The sequence below is a fragment of the Pseudonaja textilis genome, chromosome 4 (assembly GCF_049901715.1).
Source record: "Pseudonaja textilis isolate UNSWEBS1 chromosome 4, rPseTex1.2, whole genome shotgun sequence".
Taxonomy (NCBI): Eukaryota; Metazoa; Chordata; class Lepidosauria; order Squamata; family Elapidae; genus Pseudonaja; species Pseudonaja textilis.
Window position 1 is genome coordinate 41867683 of NC_141993.1, and position 15994 is coordinate 41883676.

At 35.8% G+C, this 15994-nt stretch overlaps 1 protein-coding gene across 1 annotated transcript in view; it reads right to left on the minus strand.

The window, feature by feature from the left end:
• Positions 1-15973, minus strand: part of NHLRC2 (NHL repeat containing 2) — a 37832-nt gene extending 21859 nt beyond the window's left edge. The window contains exons 1-5 of the mRNA XM_026704809.2: positions 15558-15973; positions 11294-11446; positions 7020-7475; positions 6151-6272; positions 3921-4050 (exon numbers count right to left, since the gene is read on the minus strand). Coding sequence (XP_026560594.1) covers positions 3921-4050; positions 6151-6272; positions 7020-7475; positions 11294-11446; positions 15558-15723 — 1027 coding nt within the window. The 5' untranslated portion in view covers positions 15724-15973. The remainder of the gene's footprint in view (positions 1-3920; positions 4051-6150; positions 6273-7019; positions 7476-11293; positions 11447-15557) is intronic.
• Positions 15974-15994: the final 21 nt, after the last annotated feature.

Here is a 15994-nt window from a genome sequence, read left to right on the forward strand (position 1 = left end):
TTTATACTATATCTGATAGTTTCTGCTATGGAACATCTGATTTTATTTTTAAATAAAAATGAGAAACTATTGCCAATCAACCATTGTTAGAAGTAATTGTAGAAGATTCTGCAATAATATCTATTTATTTTTGGAAAATAAGAAAAAAAGATCAATTGAATTGAGTTTAGTTGCAGAATCAGGCATGTTATGCATCTAAGTCCATGAATGTGAAGAGTGATGTTTTAATCACAAACTGTCTTTTAACTAGGACAACTATACATTAAAAACAGTTGTCATTTTTTTTACAAAACAGTTAAATACTGTCGTATGTTGTGTAGTATTATATACACTTGCTCTTCACCAGGACTTTTTCTCATATATGCATATATGCTGCATATTTCAAAATTACTTATTTAAAATCCTTATTTTATGGGGCATTATAGTGACTTTTGCTAACTATACACACAAAAGTGGAAATCATAGCTACCCTTCTAGATCATAACACTAAGGTCTTAGATCTGTGTCTTTCAGAAAGAATGTAGCTATCAAGAACACTTCACACTTCAACCAAAAATGCATTTAGCACTGCTTGATTTCAATAGCACTGCATAAAAATAGACGAGAATGGAAAGAACATCCTCTGCATGTACATGTCGAAAAGCACATGGTCAGTAATAAAGTAATAAGATGTCAATGCTATTCAAAAGCACTAGAGCAGGAAAATTTATTATTTTAAAAGTTAATATATAAGTATTTCTATTAAATTCAGAAAAAGATTAAACTATTTACATTTAAATTGTATTTGTTGTTACAAAATGAATGCATGTTCCTAAAAAAAATTGCTTGTCTTGATCTCTTGAATGAATATACACATGTCGTGATGTAATATAATTAGAGCCAGATTTTTGTCCTTATGACCATGTAATGTATATTTTGTACTACCATTTTGTTTAATCTTACTGAAAAAAGCAATGTAAATATACATTTGACTGATTCCAATTCTGCAGTCAGGTTTTGCGTATTTGTTATTGAAAAGAGCATTTTACTCTTTAGGATTAAACTCCATTAATTAAAATGGATCTGTAACCTTTCTCAAACATTTTTCCCCTTTCACTTACATATCTGAGAACAAAATATTTTGCATTAATATACATGAATCAAATGAGTAGCAAACCATTTTAGAACATTAGTCTTAAACAAGAACTCTCATGAATAAACTGTATTTAATATTAAAACATGAACAATATTCTACATTTTAAACTTTATAATGAATGTAGCAAAATTATTTTAGAATCCAATCTGAATTGGTCATTGGGACTAAATGTTTGTTCTTCCAAGCTTTTGGACTCATACTTAAGCCTATTCCCAGCAACTTCTCAGTTTCCAGGATGTGTTTATTGATCTGTTTTATGCATAGTATTTACATGGTGCCTGATTGTATGTGGCTATTAGTTGTTGAGTGGGTTGTTGATAGTTGGCTTTAAAATCTGCATGATACAAAGATCATTTGGAGGTAGGAAAAACTTCTAATGTAATTTACCAGATTCCCTGCATGGACTGTCACTGTAGAGGAAGTTAACTACCAGATCACAACAATACAAATGAGCGATGAGACGAGACGACCTGAATTCACTGGTAGTCTTACATTGCAATGTAAGACTGAATTCACTGATAGTCTTACATTGCAATGAATAAGGACATACATTCAATTTCACAGCTACTAAGATTGTTGGCTGAGCAGGTATAAAAATAGTCAAAGAAATGATTGAAACCTAGGGAAACAGGCTTCTTGACCGTCAACAGGAGTGTTGATTTACCACCATCTTACCAGGTACGTAAAACCAAGATCCCAGCAGCACAAAGAAACAACAATCAACGACTTAATACTGGCCATCATCACCCCAATCAACAACTAAAAGCCATACACAACTAAGCACCATTTAAATACACTGCTCAAAAAAAATAAAGGGAACGCTTAAACAACACAATGTAACTCAAGTCAATCACACTTCTGTAAATCAAACTGTCCACTTAGGTAGCAACACTGATTGACAATCAATTTCACATGCAATTGTGCAAATGGAATAGACAACAGGTGGAAAGTATAGGCAGTTAGCAAGACATCCCCAATAAAGGAGTGGTTCTGCAGGTGGTACCACAGATCACTTCTTAGTTCCTATGCTTTCTGGCTGATAGTTTGGTCACTTTTGAATGCTGGTGGTGCTTTTACTCTAGTGGTAGCATGTGACGGAGTCTACAACCCACACAAGTGGCTCAGGAAGTGCAGCTCATCCAGGATGGCACATCAATGCGAGCTGTGGCAAGAAGGTTTGCTGTGTTTGTCAGCGTAGTGTCCAGAGCATTGAGGCACTACCAGGAGACAGGCCAGTACATCAGGAGACGTGGAGGCCAGAGGAGGGCAACAACCCAGCATCAGGACCGCTACCTCCACCTTTGTACAGGGAGGGACAGGAGGAGCACTGCCAAAGCCCTGCAAAATGGCCTCCAGCAGGCCACAAATGTGCATGTGGCTGCTCAAACGGTCAGAAACAGACTCCATGAGGGTATGAAGGCGACATACACAGGTAGGGGTTGTGCTTACAGCCCAACACCATGCAGGACGGTTGGCATTTGCCAGAGAACACCAAGATTGGTAAATTCGCCACTGGCACCCTGTGCTCTTCACAGATGAAAGCAGGTTTACACTGAGCACATGTGACAGACGTGACAGGGTCTGGAGATGCCATGGAGAATGTTCTGCTGCCTGCAACATCTTCCAGCATGACCGGTTTGGCAGTGGATCAGTAATGATGTGGGGTGGCATTTCTTTAGGGGGCCGCACAGCCCTCCATGTGCTCTCCAGAGGTAGCCTGACTGCCATTAGGTACCGAGATGAGATCCTCAGACCCCTTGTGAGACCATATGCTGGTACGGTTGGCCCTGGGTTCCTCCTAATGCAAGAAAATGCTAGACCTCATGTGGCTGGAGTGTGTCAGCAGTTCCTGCAAGACAAAGGCATTGATGCTATGGACTGGCTCGCCCGTTCCCCAGACCTGAATCCAATTGAGCACATCTGAGACATCATGTCTCGCTCCATCCAGCAACGCCATGTAGGAGGTGGAGGATGCTTTAGTCCAGGTGTGGGAGGAGATCCCTCAGGAAACCATCCACCACCTCATCAGGAGCATGCCCAGGCGTTGTAGGGAGGTCATACAGGCATGTGGAGGCCACATACACTACTGAGCCTCATTTTGACTTGTTTTAAGGACATTACATCAAAACTGGATCAGCCTGTAGTGTTTTTTTCCACTTTAATTTTGAGTGTAACTCCAAATCCAGACCTCCATGGGTTGCTAAATTTGATTTCCATTGATAATTTTTGTGTGATTTTGTTGTCAGAACATTCAACTATGTAATGAACAAAGTATTTATTAAGAATATTTCATTCATTCAGATCTAGGATATCTTATTTTTGTGTTCCCTTTATTTTTTTTGAGCAGTGTATTATGCATAGAGCAGCTCAGTGCATATATCCTGGAGATTCTCTGAAGATGGGCTTCCAGCATGAGTCCAAAAGCTTTGAAGAACAAACTTTCTGTCTGGATGATCAACTCAGATTGGATCCTGCACCATTAGCCTGGGACATGTATATTTGCCTTCATTTGCAAAGTTATTTTGCTACAAGATACACAATTATATATTTAATATACAGGTTCTATGTATCTGGGCATATAACTGACCACATGAGTAAAAAAGTGATTGCCTTCAACACATAGAATTTATTGTAAATACTGATGACTCATAATCTTCTGTGCTCATGAGAAAAGGGTAAGTAGAAGGAAAAAATTAGATGGTAATCTACTGGCAATGGTATTAAGCAGAGTACAATCTTTGGAAAAAGCATAATAAATATAAAATATAAACATCATAAAAAATACCTAAGTTTCCCAAAGTTATATCCCATGGTGAACTAATAGGCTGCTCATCTCCTTTGGCTCCTCCTTCCTTATCAGTGCCTTGTATTCCAACTCCTGCAACAGTGCTCACTAATTCCAACCGCAGGTCAATCTAGAATCAATTATTGATTTATTTTAATAAAAGAGAATATGTGTAACTCAGGGTCAATCTGTGGAATTCCTGGCATTTTTCTGAGCTTCTTACTAATTACAAACAAACAAACTCAAAAAGCACAAAGAATTCATATTAATTTAGTTTTCTAGTAAATTTATAAAATGGCACATCTTTTTATACTGTTAACCATTTTTAGCAAAATATCTTTAATACTGTAATATTTATTTGGAATATACTATACTTGTGCAAGCAGGGAGTTAGTTTGTGCCCTGCTTTATAGTTAGTATCAGAGTAGCACGTATCTTTAATTTTGAAATAGTTTATATCTTTAGTGAAGAATTTATATCTGTCTGTCAGGGATAACAATGCTTTTCTTCACTCAAAACATTGGATGTCAAAGTATAGTCAGGGGACCCTGGGGGTCCTGAGATCTTTTCAGGGAGTCCCTAAGTCAAAGAGAGAAATACTTCAAATGTTATAAATCTTAAATTTCTAATATGCTAATCCAGAAATATAAACCAAATTCTTGGATATCCTCCATCATTTTTAAGAATGATTGATATCTTCAATCATTTTTAAGAGGTCCTGAAATAAAAATGTTTGAGAACCACTAACTTGCGAGATCAAAATATATAATGCAAATGACTTCTATGAAATGAGAGAATAAAGTTCATTAATTAATCCTAATTCAGTATCTATAGGACTAATCCACAATATAAATTAATGACAATTTATTATGTACAAAAATATAGAGCAGTATAAATGAAAAGCTGGCTTTTTAAATCTTAACTCTAAGAGTAGTGAGTAGGCATGGCAATCATTTCAGATGTTACAACACGGAAAGTTTGGAAAGTATGACAATCACGAGATGATTTCATATATGCAGGATCCATTGGTTGGAAATGATTATCAATCAGCACCAAGATACTGAAATTTTGCGATGCCAATGAAAATAAGGTTTGAAATGGAACATATTAAAAAGTTACAAAATGGATTCCCATGGAAAGAATATGAATGAGATACAATGGACATATGCACACATTGTTCTGTGCAGAGTACAACTGGTATCTAATGGCCCGTGCTCTTGTTTAGCAACTGCTTCAGACAGTGATTGTTCGCAGTTATGTTAACAATAATAAAAAATAACTTTTGAGACCAGTGTCTTCATTTATGAATAAAAATATATGAAAAAGAGATTCTGCAGCATCTCTTGGTGAAGTGTATTAAAATCAGCTCATATGTGCTGTCCTATGCCTGACCTGTTTTCTTTCCCCGTCCCACCTCTTTGCAGAGTGAAGAGATTGCCTGAACATGCTCCTTCTTCCCGAGTTGCTTTTGTCTGCAGTGCAGCTCTTTCATGAAAGGTGCTAACTGCAAGTTAACAAACTCAGATCTGTGATTTTAATTAGTTGATTAGAAGCCGCCTGCCGCTGACAAGAATGTAATCAATTTCACAATTAAGGCTTTTTGGCTCCTAAGTGGCTCACAGATAGATGTAAGTGTGCAGTGGATGCTTATTCACTAATGATTTTTTCCTTTCCACTGAATGTAAACGCAAACATTAATTTCCTTCTTGCTAATTAATCTAACGTTTTGGGAGTGTGTTCTAAAAGGTGGGAGAGTGGGGAAAAAAGACTGTTAGATTTGCCCTTTTACACAGCTTCCTTGTGTGTGAACATTCTTCACTGTGGGGACTTGCTCCATTGTTTGGAGCCATATCCCTCTGATGCCATAATGCAAAGGAAAGTTGAACAGTAAAATCATAACCACACTGCAGTCATGTGATTTTTCATTTAGTGACCACTTCATGTAATGACAAGGTAGTTGATCCCAACTACAGTTGCTAAATGAAAATTACCTGCATTTGGTAAATTGCTTTCAAAGCTCAATACAAAAATAAAAATAATACTTTTTTTAAATCTACGTGGAATAAAAATATATTTAGAAATACTATTGCTGGTCACATTGCATAGCCCTTTGTGTTGGCATTGTTTTTTATCCATAAAAAAAATCAAGGTAAGGACCAGGTTAGGGACACATTGTCTATGTTGTTGCTAAATTGGTACTGACATGATAGAACATAATCAATCAATTTACCTTTCTAATTAGATGGTTTTCTGTATCTGCTACATAAATAATACTGTTCTTTATGGCAACTCCTTGTGGAGAACTGAATGATGCTTCTGAAAATTTTCCATCATTTCTTCCTCTGTCTGGTCCTTGAACAAAAATAACATAAAACAAGAGTATAACTTTTTCTAGAGGTCAACAATGGATACACAGATAGATTTAGGTCGCAAAGAATTTTATTTTACATTAATTAGAATAGCAACAGCTGTGGACCTAATCAAATCAATATTAGTCAATGTGTTTAATATTCTTCCACAAAAAAGTGTAGATTCTTTTTAGAAAAGCAGAATTTTTAAACTTGTAGAATGCCTTGCAATATAAACTATTAATCTTTAAACATTATCACATATTTATTGCATCTACAATAATTTCCTTTAAAGATTCAGCTTTCAAACACAAGGAATTATATAATACAATGCAAAATGGAACACAATGCCAAGAAAACATGCAGTCAGCTACGAGCTAAAATAAACAACAAGTAATTGAATTTCATAGAATCTACTGCTCAAGTTATTTTTAGAATACCAGTTTCAAGTCTGAAAAATGTGGTATCATTTTCATGACTTACTAAATTTTGTATGGTTATTAGAGCTCAGAATTAGATAATTATTTATTTGCAGCTCCATGTACACTCAAAGAAGCATTTTGTAGGACTGGAAACTAATTTTAATAGTTTTCTATGCAATATTGAAGAATTGTAGAAGACAGATAGGATTTGCCATGAGAGTTGTCAAGGTAAAATGCAAGGTTTTAAAACAATTATTATATTTTAATCATTAATCAACAAAACAAAACAATACAGTATAAGATCTTTAAATATATTTGATTACCCTTACCTCCAATGATGTGCAGAATGTGACCATTTTTTTTCACAACCAAAATCCTATGATGTCCAGTATCTGCTATTACCAAGGTGTTTTCCAAACTATCTACTGCAATTTTTCCAGGGAACAGCAAAGGTGAAGACGACAAAGAGTCTCTATATAACTGTGTTCTAATTCTGTTACTATTAATTTGCCTTTGTTCCTTGTAGTATTTTAAAGCTATAGATGTAAATAGAAATAGTTTGTCCTTGTGCCCTTCACCAATCAGACTGAACAAGATATTGCCACGAGGTCCAACAATTACCAAGGTTGGCCAGCAGGACACTTCTAGTTCATGCCAGAGGGTTGCATTAACATCATTTACCACAGGATGAGTGATGTTATATCTAAGAACAGCACTTTTGATGTTATCCAAAACTTTTTCATTTGGAAATTTTGCTGAGTGAACACCAATAACAAGGACACCATCTGAAAGCATAGATAAGAAACAAATAATGAGATTTAAACCTAGTTGGAATGCTGTACTGTTGCTGGGATATATGGGATAAGCTAGATAGTTGTACTATGTATGTGGTTTTCAGCAAGAGCGAACATATAGAACTTTACTGTAAAAATATATAGGCCTCTACTACCAGTGTTATAAAATGTGGTAGAGATTTATTGTTCTTATTAGATCAAAACTCAGCTCTTCCCTGTTGGCTAACCCCTCTAATTCTAATAGATAACTTTTCCTCACCCTGAAAGCAGACAATATAGCATAAGCTGACTTCATATGGGTGATCTCTATTACAATATGTATGATCAAAGTAAGCAATTAAGTATTTAAAGAATAAGGGGCAAGTAATTCCAGATGAAAGTTAATAGGGTATTCCAACATAATAGAATTTAAAGCTAGATTCAACATATTTCCATCTGCATTTCTATAAGGCAGGTACAGCAAATCCCTGTAGCTAAGCGCATTTGCTCATGTGGGCACAGGGATTGTAACTTTCTCAGACTTCTTATTATATTGAAAATTTTATGGGGGCCCACCTACATTTGTAAATAGTAAGAATAATTTTTTTTATATTGAGTTAAATTGATTTACAACACCATTTGATCTAGCTCAATGCTGTCTATCTAGATGGCAATGAAAACTTTTAAATTTCATACACAAGTTTTTTTTCTACTCAATCAGGAATTAATCATGGCCTTTTTGCATGTAAAATAAAGGGCTTACCAATGGTATTCACAGAGGTTGGTGATGTCAAAAGAGCAAGATGAAAGCATTCTGTTCAAAGTGTTGCCTTTGTTGTGTGTTGATGTTGTACACACCAAGGAATAGGGTTGTGACCATAATGCTTTAGCTGCCATCTTTCCCCACCCTGCCTCTCAAAGCCGTTGTCTGCTACTGAGCTATCACTTTTTCCTTCATCACAGAAACAGTACTGTAGTGATGTTCTGTGAGACTAACAATGAAATCTGGTGGCAGTCTTTTGCAATAGAGACTAAAGACAAATTGATACACTTAGCCAGGATTTGGATCCTATAATTGTTTTAGATCTGTTTAATTATAATTTTGAGTTTTTTAATCTTTATTTTTATTATTGCTACCTGCTTAGAGCAATTTCAAAAGAAAACCTAGATGTATATCTAATTAAAAATGTGTATTTTCCTGTTTTTTCTTTAAATATGTAACAGCACTTGGAGATTGCCCCACCCTAGTATATATTCTGGGGGTAAAAACAGATTTCTAAAATTCATAATAAAGCATTAAAACAAGAAAGGCCAAAGCTACAACCTCAGCATCAAGATTTAAGATAAGAAAGAGAATAGCCTCAATCAAGACAAAGCAACAAATAAAATTTGGAGTCACTGAACATTCTATAACACACCTTTATGGTGGTTAACATACTGGACAGCTTATATAATCAACTTCAAAATGACCCCTACAGTACTTTCTTTAAATGAAACTTTACAAACCAGAAGACTGGATAACAGCTCTGGACAGTTCAGCGGGATGTCTGAGGCTATGGTTCTTTATCCTATCTCTCAAGGTTATTCTCGCAGGCCATTTTATAAGACAGGATGAGACAGATACAGAGAGGAAGTGTTCTAATGCCATTCTGAGAAAAAGAAGTCCCAGAAATCTTGTTCATTTTTCTATTATGCAGAGTTGACACAATATCACCGTAAATAACCTTGTGCTCTGTAAAGAGACAGAATCCTAGATCAAAAGAACTGAGGAAATGATAGGTCTGATTTCAGTATCCTTTCCCACATGCTTAAGTGACTTTTATACTGTATTTAATTTATTACCAAGTAGAACAAATGCTTAGAACGAACAGTTTATTTGGTTAGAATTCAATTGCATTTTTCTGTTATAAAAACAACCTGATAAAAGAGAGTATCAAGGGTACTGCAATAAAACATTTCATGCAATATCTTTTCATTTAAATTTAGAATAAGAGTTCAAAAAGTGATACAAGGATTTAATAGGAATAAGGATATGCTGCACTCTGCTTATCATTTTGAAGACATGCAGAAGTCTGCAAGAGTTTATAAATTATTCTTCCTTCCTCTTCCTATTTTAAGAATTGAAGATAAGCAGCAGAATTAATGCAGAGACCTGGCTTCTAGAGCTGCTAGCATCTGTACTAAGCAGAATTTAATCTTACTCCACAAGTGAGAGTTGTTATTATTACGTTTCCTTTCACTAAATAGCCAAAAGTGAGTGTTATTTGGTTATGAGTACATAAGCACTGAAATGAAGGAATAATAGCAATAATATACTGCTTCATAGTGCTATACATCCCTCTCTAAGCTGTGTACAGAATTAGTATATTGCCCCCTACAAACTAGGTCCTCATTTCGACTTCAGAAGGATGAGTCAACCTTGAGCTGGTCAGGATCAAACTGCTGGCAGTCGGCAGAGTTAGCCTGAAACATTGCATTGTAACTACTGTACCACCAAAACATAATAACAACGACACTAAATATATCTATTAAAATCTGAACAGAAATAGCAATGAGATATCATAAAATACCAATTTTTGTCATCTCTATAAATAAAAATACAACATAAAATATAGTACATACATTATTAATGAATATGCAATGCATTCTGTTTTAAACTGCTGCTATACAAATATAATTTTGCTACTGAAATGGGATCTGCCAGTTCTATCCCTATTTCCCTGGCTCGTAATTTCATCTAAAAGATAAACAAAACTTCACAATTTCTTCAATGCATAGTGAAGCAGTAGACAAAAAGAGAATGAATGAAAAATCATAGAACACAACCTGTTGTGTGTTCTGATTTTGTATAGATCAAAGCAATAATCCACTAGCAATTTGTATTTAGGCAAATCAATTTGATTAGAATAATATGTTTTCTGTTTAAAAGAAAAGTAATCTATATTTTAAGACAATTTCACTGACAACAGAACAAAAAGAATAAAATATTGCACAGTAAAATTCTAGGATCAGGCTAGATTTAAAACTGCATTAAAAAAGAACTGGCTCTATCCCAAAGTATTTCTGTCAAGAAGCATTTCCTCATACAGCAGTCCAACAGGTCATTTCCAGACTGTCAATGTGATAAGAATGTGCATTAGGGTTTAAAATAACCTTGTGAATACCATTATGAACTCAGAAATAGTCCTAGCAAGGATAAGACAGGAAAGCATTAGACAAATGTTAGTTGACATTAATTCATGCATGTATCAATAGAAACCTGCAATTTTTAAGTATGGCATAATAGTTAAAAGATATGCACTAATATTGGCAATGTCATGAAACAATTCTCTATATTTAAGCATATTGGCATTGGATTTGAAACAACTACATTTGAGGACTAATGTGGCATTTTGTAAAATGTGTACTTCAGGGCATAGCATTGTACTTGAGACATTTTTCAGACTTTCTGCAATCACAAACTACAAGATAATAGGATTTTTGGAAAAGGCACACACCACCCAATCAAATCTCCAGGTACTCCCTACATTTTCATCTTTAAAAGGAACATTTTTTTTGCAACTGAGAATACAATTATATTTATGTATAGTTCCTATCTTCATTGTTAAAGGATTTAGAAAGGAAGGAGCAGCTAAGGAAGGAAGGCCAAAATTTTAAGGCTGACACATCAAGCTGGCTCTAGTTCATGAATGTGAAGAGTGTAGTCAAAGGAGAGACAGAGCCAAGAAGGGAATCGGCCTGGAGTTGTTATGTTCCCACAACAAGTCAAAGTCCAAGCCCTCTTGAAGTCTGTTATCTATCTTTGAACAAAGTATTGACTGGTTTAATACCTTTATCAGAGTACTTCTCCTCTAAATCGTGAAGATCAGGTAAAATATGGATGCAATTGATGCAGCAGTAGGTGAAGAAATCTAATACCACTACTTTTCCAGAAAGATGTTCATATAAAGAAAGTGAACCTTCAGTGTTCAGCCACTGTAAATCTGAAATCAAAGCTCTAATTAGTACTTTATTTTAAGACATTAAAAGAACTAAGCGTATTCTGAAATAACAACTAGTGATTGTATTTTTTTAAACAAAACAATTAATGAATTTCTAACACAAAAATATTCTTAATATTCAAAATCTGTAATTCTTCATAGCTCAGTTAATCTAAAAATATACTTTTTATCATTCTATTTAATATATAAGATAAAATAAAACTATTCAAGTTAATGTTAAAATAATATAATTATTTGAAGATAAACAAGAATCCATTTACAAAGTTTCTAATTATAAAGCATAGCATAGATAACATATGTTACAACAATATCAATGTTTTGTTTTCCTATCTGCTTCATCAAATGTAATTCAATATAATGAGATTAGGCAGAGAACCATCATTAATACCTTTGTTGAAATAACAAAAGTCTCAAGCGTTTTCAAAAACAATTTTTTTGAAATACATGCAATAAGGTCTATGCAACATAACTTCTAATACAAAAGAAATACACTGAAATGATTTCAGCGTTTAGGGAAAAAGTATGCGGAGTGAATTATAAAACAGTGTATGAAAGAAGAGTGAATGATTGAGATGAAGGGAGAGACTTAAAAAGGAGGTGGAGATGGAGGAGATGGAGTTGATGCATTATTTAGAGAAAGATACCAGAAAAATTTAAAGCACGAGTAATGGGTAAATCAATGAGGCAGAAGCAAGGACAGTATGTGAGTTTTTATGCAAATAATAAATTCTTGTTGCTGAAACTATTGCTTTGCTCTGTATGTATAGAAGAGCAAACAGCTTACTCTTTTGAAATCTCCTTTCTCTCCAATCTCTCCATCCTTTGATGGGGTAGGGAGAAAAAAAATAAGCAATTTCTGTTGGCAATTTCTCCTTTGCCTGACCCTTTCCTGCTTCCAGGAGAATTACACTACTCTTGATGTACAGAAAATCAAACATCTTAGAGGTAATTCTTAATTTATGACAGCCATTGTGATTGTCTTTGCTAAGTGATCAGATCAAAAATAGCAATAGCACTTAAAACAGCCTCTCTAAGTGGTTTACAAAGTCAACATATTGCCTTCAACAATCTGGGTTCTCATTTTACCCACTCTGGAAGGATGGAAAGCTGAACCAACCTTGAGCCTGGTGAGATTCAAACTGCCAAACTGCTGGCAGTGGGCAGAAGTAGCCTGCAGTACTGCATCCTAACCACTGTGCCACTTTCCTTAGTGATCGCAATCTTGGCAGTGGCAGTTCTCACCATAATACCAAAACATGGGGGTCATTAAGTGAGAAGTGAAGAATGTTCTAGAGAAGGAGTATAAGAGTGCTACATGGTACAGGAGAGGGGAAACACAGTGCAGGCTATGCACAGGTTGGGGAGGAGAGCTCAGGAAGGCTGGGAAAGAGAGTGTGGAGTTCATGAAAGTTTGAGCGCACGGCAGAGAAGATTAGAGAAATAAGATGTGGAAGGTACTAGTGGGTACAAACTAGCAAAGAATAGCTGGGGTGTGTGTGAAGACTTATCCAAGGGATTTGTTACCTTCTCTGCTGGCTCACCCACTGACTTTGCTTGTGCGAAATCAGAAGAGAAGGTCAGCAGTCACATGACTGTGGGATGCTGCAACCAAATGTGCATGCCGCTTACTAACACCCAAATTTTGTTCACATGACTGCAGGGATGTTGCAACCAAATGTGCATGCCGCTTACTAACACCCAAATTTTGTTCACATGACTGCAGGGATGCTGCCAGAGCTGGAACTTTGAGGACCGGTCATAAGACTCCATGTTCAGTACCATCATTTCAAACAGTCATTCAATAAATGGTCATAACTTGAGGAATACTTGTACTCTTTTGAAATTTCTTCCTCTCTAATCTCTTCATTCTGGGGGAAGGAAGAAGGATGGGTCAAGCAAAGGAGGTTTTTTTTTTTTTACAGAAATTGCTTTGTTTCTGCCCTCTTCTTGCAGAGTGAGGAAATTAAAGAGATTTCAAAGGAATATTATAATCTGTTTGCATAATGCACCTGTGGTTCTCAGAGTGATGATGTGGCTACATTGATTTCACTATGCATAAGAGCACAGTTTATTCTCTTGAAATCTCTTTCTCTCCAATCTCAGCTCTGCAGGGGGGAGGCTTCAGAAGTGATTTCAGTAAGCAATGTCTCCTTTGCCTGACCTTTTCCCCATCCAAGAAAAGAGCAGAAAGATTGGAGAGGAAGATATTGCAAGAAAGTTGTTTGCTCATATACACACTGAAAGCAATGAATAAATCACTTGCTTCCCCCTTACCCGCAGAACTTAGAAATTAAAGAGAGGGATAGCAAAAGAATAAGCTGTCTATGTAGCAAGCCCTTGGCTCTCAGCCCAAGCTGATGGCTTGATCAAATTGTTGTTTATGTGTACAAGACACTAAACAGGTACTCAATATTCCAAAGCGTAGGGGAATGGTTAGGAGGCAACAAAAACAAAGGTGTAAAACTAAGTACTCTTGTCTTTTTCTAGCCCACAAGAATTGTCAAATCATCTATCTATGTGATAGATCAGAAGGTCTCAACCTGTGGTTCCCAGATTCCTTGGGGTGGAGTGGGGTCGTAATTTCATCACATGAGGTCTACGAAGGCTTGAAATTTATAACATTAAATGTTATAAATCTTGAGTTAAGTATTGGATCCATAATGAAGAAAAGGTTGAGAATCACTGGGATAGATGATATGACAAATAAAACAGAGGGTTCAAAATCATACAAAAATGCTTATCAATGTTTTCCATTTAACTGAAGAAATAAGCAGAATGCTATAAATTTCAGTCCTTCATCTCAAACCTTTCAATGTTTTATTAATATACACATACTTAAGAAAACTTAAGAAAACATAAGTTTTCACAGGTATTTATATGTATGGTATTCAGCTTTGTTCGGGTATTCTTCCATGTCATTATAGTTGTGTTGTGAGACGAACACTATACAGAAGCCTGATGATGGCAGATGAGATTCTGCCGAAACATTGCTACAACTTTAAAAGTACAACTATAATGACATGGTAAAATACCCGAACAAAGCTGAATACCACACACAGAGAGACACATATATATGTTAATGTTAAATTTATTTGATCACTTTTTTCTCTTTTTATACAGTTTTTTTTTCTTTTTGTTATTGTTAGTGTTTAATATATGCTTTTGTTTCATTTTGGTTTTTTTCTGTTTTGTATTTTACTTTTTATGATAAAACAATAAATGTATAAAACATTTTATTTATCATTTGAATGATGAGACTGAGACACTGCTTATGTAACAAATAGTGTAAGACCACTAATTCTGCAGAAGAAAAAATGATATTCAAAACAGTATTGATAGGCTGCTAAAATAGGCTTAAAATAATTGAATGCAAATTAATAGAGAAAAGTAATTTCCAAATTGTGGTGTTTACTAAACATAATTCTGAAGGATCCTTGGTACTCTCTGAGTTGGTTGTTTTCTTGTAGAGGTTTCATTACTCAAACTATGTAACATCATCAATATTAGTAAGGAATGGGGTTTGCTCTCAATTTATATTATAGTCAGTGGTGGTGGTGGTGGTGGTCTTAAAGGTTCTTTGGTTGGGCTGTTTACTATTAGCTAAGGTACTGTTTACTTCTTGATTTTTGGGACCATTCCTTACTAGCACAGATGTTACCTAGTTTATGTAATGAAACATCTGCAAAACAAGTGGGTTCAGGGCGTACCAATTATCTTACAGAATTATGCTTAATGAGCAACATAAATTTATTATTTATGGTATTATTTATTATTTGTGGTATTATTTACCACAATTTGGAAATTACTTCCGTAGCTCAGAGAGCACCCAGTACCCCTCATTTTCAACCCAAGCTACAAATATTTTCCTTTGTCAAACAGGATTCTTTAAAAAAACGATTCAGAGAAGATCAGGGATCATATGATGCTTTTAAAAATCCCAATAAAGTCGCGCGGGAGAAGAGCAAAGCTATAAGTTGACAACCAGGAGAAATCTGAAGACTGGAAAAGTTTGGACGGCTCCTGCAAAGAGATCAGACACCCGTGGACGCCCAACTACTTAGGGTAGCTGAGCCGGTGGACAGGCTCTGCTCACCTGCTCCAAACTCGGGCACTTTCAAATCCCGCTCCCATCCGTCCACCTTTTTCACGTGCTGATACACCAAGTTTTCCTTCTCTTGAAGCGCGGTGGCATCCTCCAGCGCGTAATCCAACTGGCTCTGCCAAGGCAAAAGAGCCGGCAAGCCGCCAGTAGCCGCCATCGCTCTTCCCCTCCCTGCCCGCTAGAGCACAAGAAAACGGGCGTGACTCTAACTGCTCTTCCGTTTGGCTTCCGGCACTTTCCAAACTCAGCTCGGTGCGGTCATGTAGCGAACTCCAACCCGACCCCCCCATATCCCGAATATTTAAAATTCCGTCGCCCCATATTTTCATGCCCAATAAAAACTTTGGACCAAAGATGGATTATTATTCCATTATATCGCCACGATGCTTCCCACCCCCCAAAATAGCACAAGAATTCGCACATTCGAC